General features: G+C 41.0%; 1 protein-coding gene across 2 annotated transcripts in view; it reads right to left on the bottom strand.

The window, feature by feature from the left end:
* vps13a (vacuolar protein sorting 13 homolog A) overlaps nt 1–22,231 on the bottom strand; it is a 33,713-nt gene that overhangs the window by 1,343 nt on the left and 10,139 nt on the right. The window contains exons 24-75 of one of the 2 annotated variants that reach the window (XM_046387545.1): nt 21,906–22,017; nt 21,563–21,735; nt 21,297–21,453; nt 21,041–21,120; nt 20,866–20,925; nt 20,413–20,611; nt 20,167–20,283; nt 19,967–20,070; nt 19,580–19,747; nt 19,011–19,318; nt 18,705–18,852; nt 18,253–18,412; nt 17,853–17,977; nt 17,550–17,719; nt 17,193–17,449; nt 16,814–16,998; nt 16,563–16,706; nt 16,179–16,388; nt 15,817–15,960; nt 15,610–15,711; nt 15,372–15,524; nt 15,028–15,286; nt 14,580–14,740; nt 14,092–14,195; nt 13,662–13,974; nt 13,432–13,568; nt 12,892–13,186; nt 12,270–12,374; nt 11,935–12,081; nt 11,630–11,761; nt 11,269–11,402; nt 10,396–10,464; nt 9,055–9,187; nt 8,641–8,698; nt 8,147–8,318; nt 7,651–7,804; nt 7,366–7,512; nt 7,171–7,252; nt 7,010–7,079; nt 6,129–6,243; nt 5,886–5,999; nt 5,464–5,609; nt 5,300–5,381; nt 4,993–5,106; nt 4,729–4,804; nt 4,082–4,245; nt 3,802–3,847; nt 3,505–3,628; nt 3,257–3,371; nt 610–695; nt 233–356; nt 13–87 (exon numbers count right to left, since the gene is read on the bottom strand). In XM_046387545.1, the coding sequence (XP_046243501.1) occupies nt 13–87; nt 233–356; nt 610–695; nt 3,257–3,371; nt 3,505–3,628; nt 3,802–3,847; nt 4,082–4,245; nt 4,729–4,804; nt 4,993–5,106; nt 5,300–5,381; nt 5,464–5,609; nt 5,886–5,999; nt 6,129–6,243; nt 7,010–7,079; nt 7,171–7,252; nt 7,366–7,512; nt 7,651–7,804; nt 8,147–8,318; nt 8,641–8,698; nt 9,055–9,187; nt 10,396–10,464; nt 11,269–11,402; nt 11,630–11,761; nt 11,935–12,081; nt 12,270–12,374; nt 12,892–13,186; nt 13,432–13,568; nt 13,662–13,974; nt 14,092–14,195; nt 14,580–14,740; nt 15,028–15,286; nt 15,372–15,524; nt 15,610–15,711; nt 15,817–15,960; nt 16,179–16,388; nt 16,563–16,706; nt 16,814–16,998; nt 17,193–17,449; nt 17,550–17,719; nt 17,853–17,977; nt 18,253–18,412; nt 18,705–18,852; nt 19,011–19,318; nt 19,580–19,747; nt 19,967–20,070; nt 20,167–20,283; nt 20,413–20,611; nt 20,866–20,925; nt 21,041–21,120; nt 21,297–21,453; nt 21,563–21,735; nt 21,906–22,017 (7,329 nt within the window). The remainder of the gene's footprint in view (nt 1–12; nt 88–232; nt 357–609; nt 696–3,256; nt 3,372–3,504; nt 3,629–3,801; nt 3,848–4,081; nt 4,246–4,728; nt 4,805–4,992; nt 5,107–5,299; nt 5,382–5,463; nt 5,610–5,885; nt 6,000–6,128; nt 6,244–7,009; nt 7,080–7,170; nt 7,253–7,365; nt 7,513–7,650; nt 7,805–8,146; nt 8,319–8,640; nt 8,699–9,054; nt 9,188–10,395; nt 10,465–11,268; nt 11,403–11,629; nt 11,762–11,934; nt 12,082–12,269; nt 12,375–12,891; nt 13,187–13,431; nt 13,569–13,661; nt 13,975–14,091; nt 14,196–14,579; nt 14,741–15,027; nt 15,287–15,371; nt 15,525–15,609; nt 15,712–15,816; nt 15,961–16,178; nt 16,389–16,562; nt 16,707–16,813; nt 16,999–17,192; nt 17,450–17,549; nt 17,720–17,852; nt 17,978–18,252; nt 18,413–18,704; nt 18,853–19,010; nt 19,319–19,579; nt 19,748–19,966; nt 20,071–20,166; nt 20,284–20,412; nt 20,612–20,865; nt 20,926–21,040; nt 21,121–21,296; nt 21,454–21,562; nt 21,736–21,905; nt 22,018–22,231) is intronic. The other variant, XM_046387546.1, reaches the window with a different exon arrangement.

The raw sequence follows: 22,231 nt of genomic DNA, 5'->3' as shown, positions 1-22,231 counted from the left end.
TGGACAGCTTACCTTGGCTATCTCGGGAGTTTTGAAGTTAATGATCTTCCCAAACTCTTTGGCATGGAAGACAGACTTTACTCTCTCCTTCAGTAGACAGAAAATAAGGCATTTAGTGCAATAATCTGTCAGGTAATTGTTAAAAATCTGTAGCTCATTTTTAAGAACATCAGTCTCCTAAGGGGAAAAAGGCAGCTTGTGATTTGGATATTAATTGTAAGAGGTTCTGCACCTTGGCCTCAATGCGAAGTCGGCGGCTATCCACAATCATCGGCTCCTTGGTGAACTCTTCAAAGAGATACTGCCATTCACAGGTGAGCTGGCCAAATGTGCCTTTGGTCACGAAAAAAATTCCCCTGCAAAAGGAAACCCAAAGAAACCAAAACAAAACACAAAAAAAGGTTACAAAAAGCAACAATTAGCTATTGCTCTTGTCTTTGATAAGTCCGTAGGTTAAAGATTCGATATACAAATAGACACAGAGGTATACTGATTTCACTGTTTTTGAGCATGATAAGAAAACAAAATGAAATGCTCACCTCAAACCAAACTCTATCTTCAATATGAAAAAAGCAGTAAAAGAAGAAACAAAACCACAAAAACACGCACCTCTTGGTGATCATGAGGAAGTCGGAGTCATTGACCTTGGCATGAGCAAAGTATCTGTACTTGGCAAAACGTCCATTCTCGATTTTCTGAGGGGAGACAGAAAAAAAGTGAATATCTGAAAAAAATAAAAACTAAGAGTAAAAAAACTCACTCAGTGCCTGACTTGAACCATAGTACGAACACCCAGATGTCTGCATTCCATGACATTTTCATATGACTGCACACTGAACATCGACATGAGCTGCCGGACGACTGAATGAATATTTGCACAAAGCTAATTAAACTGGAAAATGCTGTGTGGTGATGAGGACAGATGGCAGGAAAACAAAGACAATGGCAGGTCCAAGTTTGAAATGAGAATCTTTTATTGAGAACAAGAGGACAGGAGAGAGGAGCAGTGGGGGACAGAGTGAAAGAACAAACACTTGAAATAAAATATGATCATGAATACTTTTTTGACAGTGAATGTGTGACTGGACAATGACAGGAAAGGTTTCTTTTGTGGGTTGTGAGAAAACAATGAAAGGAAAGAGTGAGGTGTAAAGCAGGAATGATGGAGTTAAATAATGAAAGAAAAAAGATGCTCACAAAATAAATAAAAAGTAAAGTTAAAAAAATAACTAAAACAAATAACTCCAACAAATTTCTTAAAGATTCCCTCCTGACAAACCCTCAAATTCTGCACGTACATCATCCTGCACAGCGAAGAAAGACGCTAAACGATTCCTTTAACTCCTTTCTTTGGTTTGTTTAAATCCTTTAAAACTGAACCTCCTAACTGACCAGACAGCAGGCAGAGAAACTCCAGCACAATTCACAGACACAACACCAAAGCTAAACTACGGCTGTCACTTTTCCTCATCATCCTCATCCTCTGAGCCACTTCTGTAGGTCAATCTCCTCTGTGGACACGATAAGAGAGAGAAGAGTCGAGGTCAGAGCAGAGAGAGGCAAAAGCTCGTTTCTACCCACCTCCAGAGGCTCGCCGTGATGAGTGGATCGGGGTCAGTGTTGGTTGGAGGTTGTTTATTTTTGGTTTTTTTTTCCCAAGAAAATACATTTTCATTTCTAATCTGACTGCAAAACATTCATTTTCCTCAAAATTACAGCAACTCCCTCGAATCTCTAAATGTGCCACTACTTATTGGAAAGGTTTTAATGGTTTTATATGATATTTCCAAACAGTGAGTAAATACGATACATCTGATCTGGAACTGCTCTATTCATCGATGTATACCAAAGCATTACAAGCTCTTGGAGCCCCTCCTTTGCTTTGTAAAAATGTAACTGCCTTTAAACAGGGTGAAGCTCCACTCTCTATCTCATGTGAGGAAGATGATGTTCATCCTCTTATAAATTATATTTTTATTCACCTTTCTAATTTGCTAGTACAGCAAGTATAAAGTAAATCTATTAAATTCAGTAACAGTGCATATGAATTCTATTTAACTACAACAGGATCATAAAACATGAAAGCACGAAATATGGCATCAACTGTATTATTCTGGTCATTATTCATAATTTGGCGGGAGGGGAATAATCTATCATCAACACATCAGTTAACACAAATCTAACCTCCGTCTACAGAAGGTGATACAGACGGGTGACAAATTAAAGGAAGCGTTTGAATAAGACGAGGAGAGACACATGACAGGTGCTCCTACACGGGGCATGAGAGGTCAATGAAGGCTGTGATAAGAATGAAAATGATGTGAACAATAATCACCAGATCTCAGTAAAACACAGGAGAATATTCCGTCGAAAATGGTGTTAATATCTCCAGAAGAACTCAGATCTGTAGAGTGTTTACAAAGGAGCACTGAAGGTGTGGCCCCACACCTCACTAAGGCACTTTAATTTGTCACCTTGCTGTAAACTTTAGGGGAAATCCTACATGTGACATCTTTACTATTTGCCAAACAATGAAGCTCTGACCTGAGAATCAGAAGCACAAACTTCAACCCACTCGTTCCAGGACGACAGCTAGATAATCACAAAAAGTGACTCTCCTTTCACAGCTTGAATGAAGAATTGAAAAACTGCTCTAAAAGCTACGCTAAAATCTACATATATTAGAAGCGCATGCTGCTGGCTCTGAGTCACACACAGGTTAACATGCTAATCAAAAACACGTCCAGCCAAATGGGTGCTAGGATTTATTTTTCCTAAAAGGACAACACATGCATCCAGATGCAGCATTATTTGCCAAACTATAATCAGTGTAGCACATCACAAGGCACTAAATCTATCACGCCATTTCAGTAATGGTATGGAGCTAAAGGTTTTCTCAAATTTCTTCCTACTTCTGCTTCTGCTTATTTACTTTGGTTGCAAAAGTGCTTTTTTTAACCTTCTTACAGCACAAAACATGAATGGATGAAAGTGAATTGATCACTGAGAATTGAGCTGAACTGCTCTCTGAGGACCTATAAACAGGAACGACCAATACAATCGCTAAACTGAGGAAAACACTTCAAGATGATTAAAATAAAGTGCAAGAAACTAACGCCTGTGCTCGCGTGCTTGCACGCACATAAACACAAAACTCCACTGGAAAACCTGGAGTGCATGATGGATTCATCAAATAACTCACAGTAACCCCTAAGCTGACTGCGGAGTGTTAAAGATGCAGAGATTTTTGTCCCACCTGGAGCATCTGACTGCCGAGGCCTTCCCTCTCCCTATATGGTCGTATGACGCCATCCTCATGGATGAAGCGAGGAGGGCGCAGCGATTCGATGTCTTGTGAAGTCTCTGCTGCCCTAAAACGAAGACAAGACACACCTGACTAGTTACCTTATTACCGTACACACACACAAAACAGGGATATACTGCATAATGAGTACTGTAAACATGAACACTGTAGCACATCCATGCACGCAGAGATGAACCTGCCTCTTGATCCCTTGGAAAGTACTGCTGGCCATGTCAATAATGCCTCCTGTGGGTCTGGCTATGGCACCAACCAGACCTTTCCCAACACCTTTAAAAAAGCCCGCCGCACCCTCCTTCTGGGCCCCTGCAAAACAACACATCATCACGTTTATGAAAACTGATCTCCAGGAAATAATAATAATAAATAAAAAAAACAAGAGGTGGTACTTTTACATCTTACCAACATCTAGATTTTTTGGGCTTTTTTTTTTTTTGGCAGTGAAATTTTCCTTCTGCACATCCATACATTCAACATACCTTTAATAGGTTTAGTAACAATCCCTGTGATCCCACTGACAAAACCCTGCAAGGAAAACACAACAATATTACCACAGAGCAGCAATTCATTCATCACGGCAGAATTCTTTGTAGCAGAGCTTCTTTCATTCCACCGGCAAATTTTTCATTATTATTCTCAAGAGTTAAACTGTTACATGAATGAAAGCGAGTCGAAAAAGACAATTTAATTGAAGTCATTACTGTTCTTTCTTACTCTACAATATATTCCACTGGATAACACGTGAGTTTGACTACATACAGATACTAATCCCTTTCCACCCCTGGTCAGCCCCTCCTTCAGGCCACTGGGTTGTTTGTTCATCGCCTCTCGTCTCTTCTGCTGGTATTCCTCATCCATCGTTATGGCAGCAACACCCTTCGCCATGGCGCCTGTGATCCTGGAGGCCGCACCTGCTATGCCGCCTGGAAGGAAGATACGAGAGTAGCAATATGTTTTTCCTTCTTCTTCTTTACTTCTCTTTTGTGAGAGACTGTTACTATGTTGTTGTTGTACATTTAAGTGCATACAGCAACAAGTGATATGAGAATATATTACATTAAATACAAGAACAAACACTGACTGCCACACACTTTCAAAAAGACACTGACAAACCACACAACCATCCCGCAGACCCAAACCACAGACAAACATATGCAACAATTAATCCAAAGCCTGAGAAAACAGAGAAGCTTTCAGTTTATTTTTGAACGTGGACACAGTGGTGACAGATCTTAGATTTCACATATGTAAGAATAACACAGTCCTGATTATATCATTTGACTACACAAAACCCTGAACTAAAACCCAACAAAAGGACAAATAGCATGTTCATGTATATGTATGTTACTCATCTTAGGTTTCTCACGTGTTTACAGATAAAATTTTCACACTAGCCCCGAGCTTACCTACAGCTCCTCCCACCAGAGCCTTCACCCCAAGAGCCATTCCCTCAACAAACTCCTCAGGCCCCTGGATGGCCCCCTGTTAAACCACAGATAACAGTTAAACACACACTACTGTTGATATCAACATGAACATAAGGCTGATATTTTAAACATTAAACAGATTTTTAAAAAGGCGTTCACAATCTCTGGAGTCCTAAAATTGTAAATTTTAATAGATATTGTATCGTGTAAATGTTCACTTTGAATTAAGCATTACATTCCCACCTGATAAGGCTCATAGAAGAAGGCTTCAACTCCCTCCGATAGTCCTCTGATCAGTCCAAAAGGATTTCCAAGCACATCCAGACCGAGCACCAGCACATACATCTGTTTAATAGCCTGAAACATGCACATGTAGAAACTGGTAGGCCGAGTCGTAGCAAGCCCATGGTTGTTACCGATGTCATTTCGCACAATTTTTTTCATTCTTTAAGCCTTGAGTGGTATATAATTGAATGGCCTATGAAAAATACTCCACTATCCACTGCAGTTTTTGAATTATTATGCCTCTGTCATTGTGTATATGTGTTACCTGCTTGGAATAATGTCTGATGACCTCCCACTGTAGCTGCTGAGTGGTACAAAACTGGAAGGTCAACTCAAAGAAGGCCAACCTGAAATACATAACAGAATCAGTCCAGTAGACGGGATTCCTCCGACGAGGAAGCACAACAAAAATAAATGCTGCGATCATACTTGAAGACAACGTCCTGCACATCAGTGAGTGTGGCGCCGATACTCTTCAGCAACAGGTTGAGGGACAGGACAGGAATGAGCTCTGTATCTCTCTGCTCCTTCAGGCCATCTTCTCCTCCGGTACTCAGAGAGAAACTCAGGTGCAGCTGCAAAAACAGAAGCATGACCATGAACGGCTGTTTCTGGTGTTAAACTCACAACAGGAATGTGCAGTTCAGCTGTGTCTTGCCAACAGATTCTGACACTGTTCTCTTCGTGTGTTTCCACTTCAACACCAAATGTTTTGCTTAACTTTTTGTTAAATCACTCAGTGTTGGATTGAATTAAGATGTCTGCTGATTAATATGGATTAATCAATTCATATCAATAGCCTACACATACTGTATACTGTATACAGTATACATACTGTATACTGTACTAACCTTAATGGGGGAAATGTGGAAGTACTCATAGAGGCTGATAGGCGAGGTGTCAGCAGCAGAGACACTGTTCAATTCCATCTGCATATGCTCCATGTCCTTCTCAAACAGCTCCACCTAGAGGAATAAGACCACAACAAACACACAGAAACACAAAAGACAGAATAGATCTCAGTGACTCTTCATCTAGAAGAGTGTGGAAAACTCAGAGTGCCTTAACAGTGTTTGAATAAGTAAGTAACTGACCTCCTGTTCTGAGCTCGTGATGCTGGCATTCTCAGGGGTGAACAGATCCAGGATGGCATACAGGAAGCCCAGATCGAGCTTCAGATCCATCTCTTGAATCAACACCTTGAAGTACCTGATGCACACAAACATTCCCATCACCATGTGGGTGCAAAACTAAGGTTGTTTTCACTTCTGGCTTGTTTGGAGCATTTGCTACAAAACTGGAAGCGCTTCCCTCCCCAAGGATCGACTCATTCGGGCTTATGTGAACACAGCAATCGCAATCAGTCGCAATCAATCTTGCCTTGTGTGCGACTGCAAGCAAGACAAGATCACCAAGAAATCGAAAGCAAGCAATTCGTCTGTGGTGTGAAAGTAAACACATCAACTACATAACTTTGATACAAGACATGTGATTTTAGCATGATTTGAAAAGCTAAACTATTAATAATATGTGTCTGTATTTAAATTAGCTAAAGCTTGTTAAAACTGCAGCATTTACCCCACGTGGGTACTGATGATAAGCTGATGATACAAGATGACAAATGCCAAAACAATCAACGCATTACGTGTCTATAAGTCAGTATGAAAAGGAACTAAAATGTCCACTTTTTTCCCCTTTTGTCTGGACCAAGTGAACCAAAAAGCAGAAGCAAAAATACCCTGAGATAACAGCTGATGCAGGACTTATATCCCAGCGCATGGCTAAAATGAAAAACAATTCAAACACAAATGGTTTTCAGACCAGTGGGACAGTAGGGGACAGATTCAAATCAGAATCAGAATCAAAGTATAACTCATGCCTGTTGAAGGTAGGAAAAATCAATTAGCGGATAGAAAACAGAAAACATACAGTACAGTGCACCCCAACAGAAAGGAATCAAAGGAGAAACAATTACTTGATGCGAGAGATATCAGAGTGCCCTGCTGTTCTGGTAACAATGCTGATATCAGTTAGAGGTTTGGGTTCTGAGGAAAAATAAAAATAGAATCACATTACAGTTTGAAATATTGCACATAAACAGCACATAATGGTGAAATTAATCTGAATTAAACAGACCTGAGTCCATGGTGATAGATTTTGGCAGTTTTACAGGGTAAAAAACATAGGGGAAAATGGCTCCTGGAAGCTGATTCTGGATCTGTAAAAGGAGATAATGTATACTTAAAAACAAATGCTGCTCTTAGATCTTAGAGAAAGTAATGATTAAGTTCTAGTTCTAAAAGGAAGATATTTGTATCTGACTTTTCCCACCTGAATGCGGTGGATTTGAATGCGATATGCACTCTGTCGTGGTGAGACGCTGTACTCCACCTTCACACCGGGCAGGAAGTGCCTCCTAAGAGGAGCACAACATGGCTGCAGCATTCGCATGTCCATGCCATTGGGGGTAAAGCACACCTGGGAGAAAAATTATAAACACCCCACAACTGAACAAACAGGCCTGCAACTAATGATTACTTTCATTATAATTTAACCCCCTCCAGTTGTTACCAGCTCAAATCAGGAATGCCAAATTTAGAGCGTTTCGTCTCTAACCTGGAAGCCGTTTTCCAGGTCGACAATGGCATTGTCCACAGGTCCAGATTCGATGTACCCTTTGAAGCAGGTCTCCAACATCTCAGCTTCTTTAGTGCTCAGAGTCTTCCATCGATTCTTCTTCTTGGGCTTGAATTCCCACACCACGTCAGAGCTACGACAAGAAAAGAGGAACAAAAGAGTGTAAAACCATGCGTTGTTACGCAGCTGCAGGATTAGCCTGGAGTGGCCAAATCATAACAACACAAAGGAGCTTTTCGTGTTTGTTGTGAGCTGAAAAATGAACACAGATCTGGTTTTGTAATCTTCTCTTGAATTAAGGTAAAAGCCATTTCAGCTAAATCACCTAACTCAACACAATGACAACAATTACACAGCTGGCCCAGTGAAGTTACAGCTGCTACAGGGCATGCTCGAGCTGCGCTGCTATGCATACTGTGTGGGCAAATGTCCCGGCCAGATTTTGTGGTTTTTATTACATGTTCCTGGTTATTACCTTGTGATCCCAATAAAGGAGACCTCCTGGCTGCTGCTGTTGTTGACCAGAGACACGCCCACATTCTGTAGCGACAAGATGATTTCCTGCTCAGCCAGCTGCGCCTTCTCGCTCTCACAGAGCAGCTTGAAGATACGTTGCTCCTCAGTGAACAGCACAACCCGCTGGAGACCTTTGGATCAACAATAAACCCAAACCATTCTGATTTAACACTTTGTTTATCACCAGGGGAAAATTCTTGTTACCCGCCCCCCCTTCAGGGAGATCAGACTGGTTCAGTGATGTAGTTATGATCAACATTTAACTTCACTGTGTGTCACTTTGTGAATTGTATTTTCTAGCACTTAAAGAATCTTGGGACATGGCAACAATCGTGCCCTGACAAACTGGAAACAGTGTAGAGCAATTTCAACGAAGACAAGGCTGTGTAAAACAAATTTACAGAATGTATTTAAGTTGTCAGGGTATTGAATTTCATGCTCCTTGTATTTTACCTTCATAAAAGGAGATCACAAACAGTTTTCCCTCATTGTTCATGTCCTCACGTAGATCCTAAAGACACAAGATCAGACAAACATAGGGTTTGAACATCTCATTATCACTTTGTCATTCAACATATACATGAGACATTCAGCTCAGTTTCAGGACTGTACTTACTAAATGAGTTTAATAATACCAACACAGGCGCTTTTTCTGTTTGCTGCTCTTCGTTTTTTTCCTGACTGCCATTTCACTTATTTTAAAAATACTGTTTTGATGCTGAGAATAGTCTGTGCAAGAAAGGCACCTAGAACGACTTTACTTTTGACAAGCTGAGAAGGTGTCTGATGAGTACACTAATAAACCGTTAAATGCTATCTCATTCCTCATACAGAAACATTATTGTGCTTTCAGATACGGTACAGTACCTCCTCGCACTTCAGCTTCCCACTGTAAGTACCACACGTCCAGCAAAGCTGCCGGGACCCTGTGGGTTCAGTCCAGGTGTAGTGCACAGCTTTCCCAGCCTCCAGCTCCTCCTGCTCTGCCTGCTTCTGAGAGCTGCACACACACATGAAACCCACCCAGACACACACATACCGTATATATCAGTAACATTACTTAAAACTACTAAAAATCAAGAAATAATATCTCACTGATTTGAGATGACGGGAAGCAAAATAATGACAGACGACGGTACAACAGTACAACAGAGAACAGAGCCCAGCCACCAAAAATCTACACCCACGACAACCATCCAACCTAAAGCACCTGTCTGACAGAAGAGAGACTTTATGACAGTATGACAGTCAAACACACAAAAGTCCCCAATACCTCTGCTACAGAGACAGGTTTAAATATGCATGTTCTGATACAGATCTCGATTTGGACAAGATAAAGCAGGCATTAGAAAATGAAAGAAGTCATAATTTACAGATGGAGATGAAAAGAAAAAAAAAAAACCAAGAGAATACAACGCAACAGAACTACTGGAAGAAGCAGGAGGTGTGATTCCACTGGCAGAATCCCATCCAGTCAACAGCATTCAACACCAGTATTGCTACAAGTAAAGGTGATTTACCATTTAATAACAGATCAAAGGAACATATTAATAAACAAGTAAATGGTTTAGATGCCTAATGTGCTCCCGTTAATCTATACCATAAGTCCTGAAACATTTTAGATAATTGCAGCAGATCAGTAATAAGAGGGATAGGTTGGTAATACAATAGTTATTTTATGATGCAACAAAGATAGCTCAAATCTCCCCTTTGGGGATCAGTACAGGATTACCTTATCTTATCGTATCTTATATATAGACACATGTTTAAGAGAAATTTCAAATGTACAATGATTATGATACACTAATGTTATGGAATTTTTGACAAGGTCTATACAGTGTTAATTTATTATTGGTAAGGCTGAGGAGCAGATTACACAGACAAACCAGGATCAGCGCTGAAACAGTTTTCTTCTACTTATGTTTACCTGCACTCTTCATCTGACCACACTCTGCACTCGAGTACCCTGTCACATTGAAGCGGCTGTGACATCCATCTTACAGCAATTCATGCTCACATGCTGTATTATTTGTGTGTTGCCGCATTTTTGCCTGCCTTGTAAACTGCCCTACAGAAGACTGCGTCCCCACAGTGTATGTAAAGTGTTCATATATCCTCATTTGTTGTTACTCTCTCTTCCCGATCTTAATTCTCTGTCTCAAAGTTCAGAGTGTGTCAGAAGAGCTTTTCCTTTTCATATTTTTCTACCTGTCCTCCTCCACTGAGAAGGAGAGGTCGAGCAGCTCGTCAGCCACCCACGTGGATTCTGTCCGGGCGCTGCATGACCCACAACACACAAACATAAATCGCCATCAGGCTCAGCAAAAGCAGACAGTGTTAGTTATCATAAACGAAACTGTTTAAGGCTGCTGCAACAAGAGAGAAGAGTGTTATCATTCAACAAAAAGGCAAAAATACATATCAATGGAATGTGTTGGTAAAATTAAAACATGACCTTTGTGTGACTAAAAAGAAAATATTTCATTCAGAAATAAAAACTGGTGAGACAGGAATAAACAAAAACTCTAAAATAAAATACATAACTGAACAGCAACAGTACAAAACACGGTCCTACTTGTTTTTTTATTTAAGGAGGTGCTTTATCGCTTAATTGTTGACTTCTTCTTCTTAATGCAAGTGTGGCACATCCACAACTTAATACAAATGAAACTTTAAGCACTTTGAAAGCACAGTGACAGACAACACTTACACCAAAGAAACACTGCAATGTGGTGGAATAAAGCATGTGGTGCCAATGCATCCTTAGCAAACAGCTAAACTACATTTTACTCTTTTTCTCATCCATTCCAGCTCCCTCCTCTCTGCTGGATCGCAGTTCATTTATTGAGCCTCTAACCTGACTTTAATTTTTTTAAGGCAGTTAAGGAACCCAGATTTTTGTATTACATGCTTCAAGACACGATGGTGGTGATGTGCGTCATCACCATCATGTTTAATATCTGCCTTCTTTCCTTTCTCCTTCTGTAAATGAGCCTAATTACAGATACATCACACACATTAAGTATTTAGTGTTGACCCAAAACCAGGAAGGAAGCATGATTTCCTCATAACTGTTCTCACCTCTGATGGAACTGCAGAGTCTGGTCTTTAGTGTGGTTGATAATGAGGAAAGGGGCTGCACCATCGTGGTACTCAGAGAATCGGATCGTGGCCGAGTGCTCTGACAGGTTCACGTCTACAATGATCCCACCCACCTGCAGAAGGGAAACAAATCATAATCTAAATACTGGAATAAAGTAAAAGTATGAGGCCTTCTTAAATGCTTTGGAGCCCAGTGTAAGTACATTTTATCAGGTCCACAAATACCTGTGGATATATTAACTTCTATCACAGATGGAAAGACGGTTATTATTAGGATCTCTTGAAATAAATGATTTAACATGAAGGTACAATATTTATGTCTCTGTGTGGGTCTACTTACAGAGTTGTCCAGATGCAACAGCAGGCAGTTTTCTGGTCGTGTAAAGTCAATAGTCTGAGGAGGCAACATGCAACCTTCTACTTTGACCTTTAGCCGCTTGGTGTCGTTCTCAGGCCAAAAGGGAATGGATAACTAAATAAAAACAAAATAAAAATCTTACACCTTACACCCAACACTGTGTGATAAGGGTTAGTTTGAAAATGTTACACAATAAATCATGCACTATTTGAAAAACCCAAGACCTGAAAAGGGTAGAGAGTATTTTGCAACAAAATTTTGGGAACATAAAAATCCAAATAACTAACCTGTTCCGGCTTGGCCTCGGTCCAGTTTTCCTGTCCCTCCTCACATATGAAGACACTATGCTTGGTTCTGTTGACCAGCGTGTAAAACGGCACAAAAGTCACGATTCGGGTCAGACTGAAACTGCTTGCATCAATCTTCACACCAACCTGAGGGCAGACAAATAAAAATTACAGAGATGACAATCACGCATGTAGAGTATAACAAAACCGGTCTTAGTTACATACAACAGTCATTTATAAATTCAATTCAAATACATCTGATTGTTTAAGTAAAGCTAATGTGTCAGTAAGAGTGAATGAATTTATACCTGAAAATCTCAATGGCAAAATCTTACCAGGTAATCTTTGTATCGGCCCTTACATTTGACATCTCCATGGCTACCAACTGTATCCAGTGAGAAATCATCAGAGAGTTCACTGTCTGAGATCATAAGACGGACCTGAGGGATGAAAAGATTGACAAAATATTCACGTGCACTAAGAAGTGACAACTAACCTAAATGTTCCACAGTACGAGAAAAGAAATGGACTTGAAGCTACAGTGTTATTCGCTTTGGCTCGCAGGGTTGTGCACGACTAAAGCACTTAGTTTAATAGTGATAGCATTTCATCAAATGTTTTCTCCGGCAGGATGTCTCCGATGTTCCGTGGCATCGAGTGCTCTAATGGCAAAAGATTTAACACTTCAGGGAAATAAAGACAAATGTGCATTTTTTTTTAAAAGTACAGTAATGCCAGAGATCATTTCCCGTTTCTGAATTTTGATTTGAAGACATGTCATCATCAAAAAAGGCAATAAATAAAAAAAAATGTTTTCAGTGGGCGAATACTCAAACATGAGAACGTTTGTAGATTTCCAATCTCAAGTTGCCACATGTTTATCTGGTTACTGAAAAGCAAGAAAGCTAGTGTTCCATTACACGCAATAAAACATCAGATAAACTCTTTTCTTCTTACTTTATTGTTCTTCAGGAAGTAGCGGGGCTTAAAGGAGAAGAGAAGGGGCATGTCATAATCCAGGGGGTGTTTGCGGTGGATATCATCAGCCTTGTACTGCAGCAACCTGCCTGTCTTGTTCACCATCCAATATGGAGAGTGGATAGCAACCACCGTTTGTCCCAGGTCATATTTAACATGCACTGCTATGTCCAACTCAGCCCTCGTCCTCTCCGTCCCTTCACTACTGTCTTCGTCATCGTCTCGTACAGACTGGAACACAATGAAGGTGATCTCTTCCTGGTCACTCAGGAGACTGTATGACAGGATCATTAGTTTATTCCAATGGGAAATATCATTACGGAAGGCAACTGATTTTGTACTTTTCGTTTATATGACAAGAATGATCATTAATATACATCTCTTTCCGTGTTGTGGCTTAAACCATAATACTGTATCTGGGAGCAACGGCCCTCATATAAACAGAAACAAAAAACAGATTTTAAATATGTAAACAACTAGGACACAATAACGACGTAAAAAATGAAACTGAAGTCAAACCTGTACTCAGAAGACCAGTCCTGAGCCAAGTAGTTAAGTAAGCAGAGATCAAGACTTGACCGGTTGATGACTGCAGTGTGAAGCTGGGCAGAGTGACCTGGGTTCAGAGTGGCCTGAGGGGCAGAGATTCCACTGTCCTGTGGGGCAGCAGGCACAGAGAGAACATTAGATTTTAGCAAAATCACTGGCTTTAATTGGTCCACCTAAGCAGTAATCATCAGAAATCCTACCTTTAGTTTGTAGGAGATGGGATAAGGCAGCAGGTTGCGTAGTAGAATGGAAGGCCACAAGTGAAGCACAAAGGGCACATCAAAGTTCTCCCCAACGCCTCCAGTGTGTTTGAATGTCACAGCATCTTTTACTGGCACGATGTTGACCATGAGCACACCGCCCTCATCTCCACGGCGATGGCAGGTCTGATGGAGGCGTGTCTCAGGCTGCTGGTTGCTGATGTCTTCGTAACTGAAGCCCTCTGAGCACTCAAACTGCTCACCCTGATGGTCAGCGTCATCCTCTGTTATGGGCTGAAGGCTCAGCTCAGACCTGGGGGGGAGGGGTGCAGCAGAAAGCAGAAATGGGTAAATGAGCACGCTCTGTGTTTGTGTGTCCGCTAGGCAGCAAACAGAGTATGACGAACTGAGATTTTGTGTTTGCCCTCACCTATATGAGTCCAGAGGCACACAGAACTCTTCAGTGGGGAGAGCTGTGCCCAGACATGTTGATCCTTCATAAACTTTGAAAGGGATGGAGAAATGATTGATGATCTGCATAAGAGAAGAGAAAAATAATTAATATATAGAGATTTATTGTCTCAATTTCATTTTGATTTGTAATACCATTCAATTTTATTACATAAATAACCAGCTCTTGGAACTGGTGCTTATTATCATTTATTTTAAAAATGATTTAACCTCTCTGAGTGGAAGGACCCTCATGTCTTGATATACTGTAATTGCAACCTTGTATATGAACTTCTGGGCTTGTTGACATTAACGCAGATTTAATTAGCTTAACAGAAGAAGTTCAGAGGATCAATGTATTTTAAAGGTAGAGTGGAATTAATATTATTACAATACACTCTAAATTCTTTTTAACACAAATCTAAGTAGAAAAACATGTAAACATGTATAGCATAATCAGTGAGGTACCTGGAAAGGAGAGCGGATCTTGATGTACTTGCTGCCCTCCACAGAGTAAATCTGACAGACCAGAAAACGAGTGACTCCTGAGTCTTTGTGCATTACACTGTACATTCCCCTGCCCACCTTGATCAGGGGGATTACACTGGCTGAGGTGTGGCCCATTGGAGCTGGAAAGGGTGAGAGTAAATAAGAGCAGTTCATATGAATTTGATTTTGGCATTTTCAGGGACAGCGGATGGATGACATGGATGGATTCATCAAAGATGATTGTTGTCACCAGTTTTTTCATATGTAAAAAAGACATAAATGAGGTCAGCCCAGTTTTAACAGTTTGCATAAGTACTGGTTTTAGGGAGATAACTAAACACTGTTGACAGTAATGTGTATTTGGTGATATTTCAACAACTAATGATTGACTTTTTCACAGTATAATCGTGTGTACATGTTAACTCACTAGGCTGTATGTAGTAGTCCTTTCCACTTAAGGAGGTCATGGCTGAGAACTGGTCAGAGTTTGTAGTGGTTAAATAGTCCATCCTGAGTGTTTCTCCATCCTGCAGATTGACAGTGAGATTGGTGCTCTGCTGGCCAATGGGACAAAACATCTCACTATGGCGGACGGAAACAGGCAGGCCCAGGCGGTTTTTCACTACAAACGGAGCTTCATCCTCCTGGAGGGAGTCAGCTGTCTGTTTAGCAGCTTCTGCAAATGCCTGGAGAAAGGCAAGAACACGAACGTTACAGATGACTGTGCATCCTCAGACTTCCTGTTAAAATGATTACAGCTCTTCTCCTTACTGTGCCCAGGTTACTCAGCATGGCCAGTCCACATTTAGAGAGAGTGATGTTCAGCTGGTCTTGACTGTTGATGACGATGACTGTCTTATAGTCTGGGATGTTGTAATCCACTTCATCTGACAAACCTGAGTACTTCATTGGCTTTTTCTTCATCTGGTTAAAGTAAAAAGTGGGAGTACATATTTGAGTACACTGTATGTGTGTCTATTTAAGTATGTGTGTATGTATGTATGAGTACCTTCAGTCCCAGTCTCCACGGTCTGAAACCGTCTCTTGTCTCATCCTCTAAGGGTTCAAGCAGTGGTTCCCACACGCCCATGACCTCATTGTAATAGTGAACCTAAAGGCAAAACACAACACAAAACAATAAAACTTTAGTGGCCTTTACATCCACAAACTTCTGGGACAAAGTTTAGGCAATGAATGCAGTGCCTGTGTATGTTACCTCCAGGTTGAGTTCACTGTGTAAGTTAATGAGGGTTGACCAGTTTTTCACATCTCCATGAAAGGACGACTTAGCCAGAAGCATGGGGATAGTACGATGACCCACTCCAGCCTCCAGAGTCAGACACATCGATTTGATGACTACCTGCAGAGATAGACAGTCAGTGAAATGACATAACCTGTTCTTATGCATCACACTGGAACACTTTTAGTTCTGTGTACAGTGTAAAATACTACTGAGAAGAGAAAAAAGGTTTGTGATGTAAAAGCAACAAAATAAAAACTGCAAAACAAAAATTCATAGCTGATATGATACCATAACACGCAATCATCCACGCACTATTATAAGTTGAGTCACAATACCTGCAATGACTCTCCTTGTGGTATCAGAGGGGCCAGCGATGCTGTGTCTTCGTCCCCATCCTCTTCTAGGAACCACAGTTTGAGCTCTTTCCATCCCTGTTTCTCCCACAGGCCCACAGGAGCAGGACTATCCAGCTCTACAGGGGTCTCTGCTGTGGGGGTCAGTGCTGACTGAATGGTGATCACTGTGTTAATGATGATTGGAGACACCTGTGCAAGGAGACAAAGTTCAAAGTTGATACATTTCAAGATAGGGTCAATTCACTTACACTATTCTCATTTCAAAATGTTACATTAGCTAACAACAAGGCAATTACTTTGCCAAGTGCTTTTCACTGATTCAATTCATGAACTCATAACATGTACAAATACTGAAACAACTACCTTCAGTGTGAGAGCATTGATGGAGACCTCCATAGCCTGAGGGGATGTTGGGGACTGAGTGCTCTGGAAAAACACCTGACATGGCTGCAGCACTGTGGTCACATTGTTCTTCCTCTTCTCTATCAAGAAGGGACAAGCCACTACCTATAACAAAAAAGAAATGTCACACTGTCTCAATGTCACAAATGTCACACGCAAGGTAACTTTTGTATTCTGTTTTTCCAGGGTCACATTACCCTCACAATACAAACCTTGAGGTCCTTGATAACAGCAGTCATCTGTGATCCCTCTGCACCACTTTTCATCAATAGTTCACACTGCGTGGTCATCACCAAGGCTGGGGCATCAGCACGCGTCAGGTCAGCCACAAACACAATCTCTGGGTTTCGCACCAGAACATTCATCTCTGTCTTTGACACCACGGCTGGAGCGGCAGCTAATCAGCAAAGAGAGTTTCAGAGGAAATCAGTTCACACTGCAACACCAATACAAACTATGACAGATAAATTCAATTTTAATTTAACTCTATCCACAACTATGACTTAAAATTATAATGCACAGTATATGACCCAATATGTTACTACAGACATAATAAAACTTTATAAAAATTTTGAGATATTGTTAACTCACTCGACTCTTTAGATGTGACAGAGGAGTTAATGTTCTTTTTATCTCCTGCTCCAGTACTGCTCTTAGGTTGTGGCACTTGGGCAAAACCCTGCTGGGTGGCCTTGAGAAAGATATCTGCCACTGTGAGCAAGAACTCCATGCTGGCACATAGGTACAAATCCTGCACCACTGTGTCCAAAGTGGTTCCATCACGGCCCTGACGGTAGTTCACCTCAACCATCATGTTCTGTTCTGCACCACGACGCATTGCCATCATCCTGGAGAAGACGTGGGTTAAATGGATTGAAGAGGGGAGATAGCAAGAAGAGAAAATCCAAACCAAGTGTTAGATTTAATTTTGCCCAGCATGATGATTACCTCGGGGTGACCATCTTGACTCTGGGTCTCTTGTCATCTAGAAGACAGTCAGCCAGTCGGACTGAGGCCTTCATGGAACTGTCAGAGAACATGTGGACGGAGGTGGAGATGGTGCCCAGCGTAAACTCTGCCAGCTTCAGCTGCTCATCGTGTGAATCCAACAGTTGTATCTAAATAATGACATGCACACTGTTAGACTGTGCTCTGTGTGTGTATTTATTTGTGTTTGAATGGGTGTGTGTGTGTGTGTGTTTGTGTGGGTGTGTGGGTGTGTGTGTGTGTGTGTGTGTGGAGGGGGATTACCACATTCTCATTAGGGCTGTACAACACCAGCGTCATCGAGTCGAACTTGAAGTCCAGCTTGAGTGTGTTCTTCAGCTTGCTGTTTTTCTGGGGCTCCACAACAGCAGCTATCACTACCGTGTTACCTACAGAATTATCACAGCACAAACCACATCTTTAAAAAGCACATCAATTTTTTTTGACAATTGTTTAAAATATTTCCATCTGAAGAAAACATTTTCAGGTGACATAAGATTTCTAGGATCTTTTTGGCCATGGTAAGCCTGCAGATGCCTCACCTTAACTTGTCAAACTCTGATTTAAAAACACTCATCTGTGCATTAGCTCCTAATGTCTCAAATTTTTATACTTAAACCACAAGACAAACATGAACAGAAACAAGTATAAACACAAGACTTACTGCTGCCTGGTCCAGAGCCTTGTGACTCCTTGTTAGATGTAGAATCAGAGGGGTCAGTGGTGGGTGGTTGAGCTGGAGGTTGAACAACATCTGACTTCTCTGACAGGTTTTCACTCAGAGTCCTCAGGACCACCGTCATGTCATCCTGACTGAGGATCAGCTGTTGGGAACAGGCACAGGATTTGACATTACTATACCTGGGAAAATGTTTTTTCATTTAGATATCTGCCATAGACCTCTATGTAATCTTGAGATCAGATATCAGAACAGACAACGTGGCACCAAGATGGAAGGAACAGACAGATCATTAATAAAACCCTAATTTAGTGTATTCAGAAAAGAAAAATCAGAAAAAAAAGAGATAGAATTGCATAAAATGTGAAAATAAAAATATACCCAGTATATAAAACAACTGTAAATCAGTACCGGTAGTTCCTTACAGCACTACTTACACTCATGGGCTTAAGATGAGCAGCGATTTCTATGTCAGGTATGCTGTGGTACCAGTTGGATGAAAGATTCCTCTGGATTTCCAAGTCCAGGCTGACTGGCTTCAAGAGCTGGGTCTCTCCCTGAAAACCTTCATTTATGTATGTAGTCCTGGAAGCAGCAATTACACAAGAGTAATGAGAGAAGTTATTGTATGTGTCAATTCATCAGATTTTCACTGCTGTGCAAAAACTACTTTTTCAAGCAAGTAAACATTTAATTGCAGTTCACTGTTTAATCAGAGTTCCTAAAGACTGCTGGTTTCTTACCTGTACATCTTAAGGTCGGTCAGTCTCACTGTCATAACATCCACAACAGGTGGGATCTTAGCGTCACTTTTAAAAGGCTGCTTGGCAAAACGGTTCTTGACAGACAGCCGACCAAGGTCAGCTACAATGACATTGGAGGAAGAAGAGGACTGGGGCAGGAAAATGACTGGCGCATTGAAGTGGACGTTCAAAGCAATCCGAGTGCTCCTCTCTGCCAGCTCCTTCACACCTGATGCTGCCTTTTCTGCAGCCTGGACTGTCACCTCAGCCAGAGCCTCTTTAGCCTCCTGGAAGTTATTGATGAATGCCTGTGAGGAAGATAGATTGAAAACAGCAGAGTGTAGAAGAGAATTTAACTGGAGTAAGGATTGGGACACAAAAAATGTGTTACATGGCAACTGTCAATACCTTATAAAAGAACTGAAATACTCTCATGGGAATGAAATTTTAATCCTGTCCATTAAATATGCATGACAGCGTCTACCCTCATTATCCCTCACAGCTGAACTGAATGGGACAATACCAAGAGCTAAAAGTTGTGGATTGTAACAGGAATGTGTCAGTCTTACCAATATTGAAGAGACAAACTTGTTGAGGAAGATGACCTGGATGCATCCCACAGTCAGTGTGACAGACGTGTCAACCTGAGACATGTCCAGGTAGGCGTCTCCTTCTGTTGCATCTGTATAGTTTACCATGTGGAAGGCAAACACCTCCTTATCCGCAATAGATACAGCCTAAGGAATGAATGAGGAACAAGAAAGCAGAATTTACATGAACAAAGCTATATGGAAAACAGTAATCAGAATAAACAGTGAAACAATTCTTATCCAACATTTAGGAATGTGAGAAACACAAGTGGTTAAGAGAACAAAGAGATATGCTAAGAGTACATTAAGTGCGTGTCTAAAAGCTAGATTAGCATAAAGTGAAGGAAGGCCACTTGCTAACCGTACCTTCTTGTAAAACGCATCTTTGTCACAGTCTAGGATCACAATACTCTTCAAGTTGGCCAGAACCTCCATCTCCTTTTTCCTCATCAGAACCTCAGAAACCAGACCTGGATGGTTGAGAAAGTGAGATAGTGGATATACAACATTGTTTATGATTGATGAAATGGAGACAACAGAAGCAATTTTCACAAAAATGCAAATACCTTCAATGCTAATCTCAGAGATCCTGGCTTTCTGTCCGCGAATGAAAACTTTCAGACAGCGGAGATCAGCTCTGATATGCAGATTGACCACATCTGCAAACTTTGAACTCTTCGTACCTGTAAAAAAAAAATAGATGAGCAAGAGAATGTGACTAACTAAAGACATACAGTGATGACTTACTAACTAAAGACATAAAATGACTTAGCGTAGAGTGAAATTTAAGAGGGTTTGTCAGGCCCAGTTACTTTTTTTCCTGGTTACAACAGTTTCCTCCTTCTTCTCTCCCTCCCTCTCTGCTTCTGCCTCGTCCTCCTCAGGGATGGTGGGTAGCTCCTCCTGCCCTGCTTCCTTCTTAGTGGATGGAGGAAGGAGGTTGTCGAGGAAGGTCATGGTGTTGAGTAGAGCTTCTGTATGGAGATGGACATCCAGGGAGGAGAAGGTCACCTGATTGGGAATGCAAAGTCAAAATTTTAAAAAATAGTGGTTAGTAGAGAAGCACTTTATAATTTGCTTTTATATTTTTATTTTTTTATTTTATAATTTTGCCTTTTTCACCATGTATCATTGCTTTTGTTCTAACACTGTCAACATAAGTTTGATCATAAATATGCGATTCACATTATCTTCCAGCATCGAATAGCTGATGGTAACCTGAATAAACACGCTATTTTATGTACGTATGTTGATATTTCTCTCACCTTGATGAGCTGCTCTGTATTGTTGTGTTGAGTCTTGAATTCAGGGCCATTCTTGTCAGCCTAAAAAGAACAGCAATTTACCACCATTTTCAAAATAATCATTCAGCATATTGACAATTTGTGGAACAAAGCTACATTAATGGACGTGAATTTTAATGTCGGGTATCACACATACTTTAATATACTCCAGAGTGAGCAGGTCCACCTCTGTGTTGTCTAGAGTGGTGATCAGCTGAACCTGCTTCTCTTCAGAATCTAAATCACGACACAAACAAAGCATGTCATAAAAAACCACAGCAGCTAAAACCACCCTGACTTTTATTCACAAATGTTTAACAGAATGTGTGCAATCAACAACATCTGAGTTATGATGAATCTCCTGAAATTAAAATTGAGGTCAATCAGAGACAGTAAAGCAAGCGAGTACTGACCCATGTATTCAGGACACTTGAGACAGATCTCTCTTAGGTAGGTGTTCGAAGTCATGTCAAAGGTACGTAGTTTTAGTTCAGTGCCGAGACCCTCTATGTCCAAATGGAGCACTGTGACTTCCTGTCCCCCAGAGAGACGACACAACTGAACAGAAAACTAGACAAACAAATAGGACACAGAGGAAGATAACATTTAGATGGAAAAAGTAGATTAGGATGTTGGAACACACTACGTTTGTCACCTAGTTCAACACAACCTCCCATACCTCACTGATTTCAAACGTCATGATGAAGTTAGTCATGTTCTTTGGAGAGTCTTCCTTGACAAGACTTCTTTTGCTTAGGTCTGCATAACGCAGCGGCATGGGATTATCTGGGAAGAAGGGTCGATCATTGATGGGAGAGCTCGGAGCATCGTAGAACAAATCTTCCTCTGACCCTGAGTGGTGACAAAAATAAAAAAAATGACTCATTTGTTATACTGTAAGTACACACACAATGTGAGCATGTAATTCATTGTGATCATTATGTATGTGTGTGTGTGTGTGTGTGTGTGTGTGTGTGTGTAGATGTATGAGGGATGCAGAGTGAGGTGAACACGGCTATTACCCAATGAGGTGATACTGATGGTCTCACATGACTCGAACATGACAGAGGAGCGCTGGTCAGGTAAGTTCAGAGGTCTTCTGGGAGTGAGCTGTGGAGTGAACGACTGCTTCGGCTGGGGAGGAACGAAAACCGATTCATCAACAGGTATTAAGTTATTTTATTTCTCCACTCTAATTTCAAATAACAACAAAAACAATTTATTTAGTGGGATGAACAATAAACAATTTGCTTTTCTTCCTGAAATTGGCCAGAATATTTTTTGTTATTTCCTCCATGTAATTTATCTGATCCACACAAAATGTAACCAGGAGCCACACTTTGGACCG

This window comes from Scatophagus argus, chromosome 4, assembly GCF_020382885.2.
Source record: "Scatophagus argus isolate fScaArg1 chromosome 4, fScaArg1.pri, whole genome shotgun sequence".
In the NCBI taxonomy this organism is placed as follows: Eukaryota; Metazoa; Chordata; class Actinopteri; family Scatophagidae; genus Scatophagus; species Scatophagus argus.
Note: the sequence above shows the minus strand (reverse complement) of the source record. Positions and strands in the feature narration are given on the sequence as shown.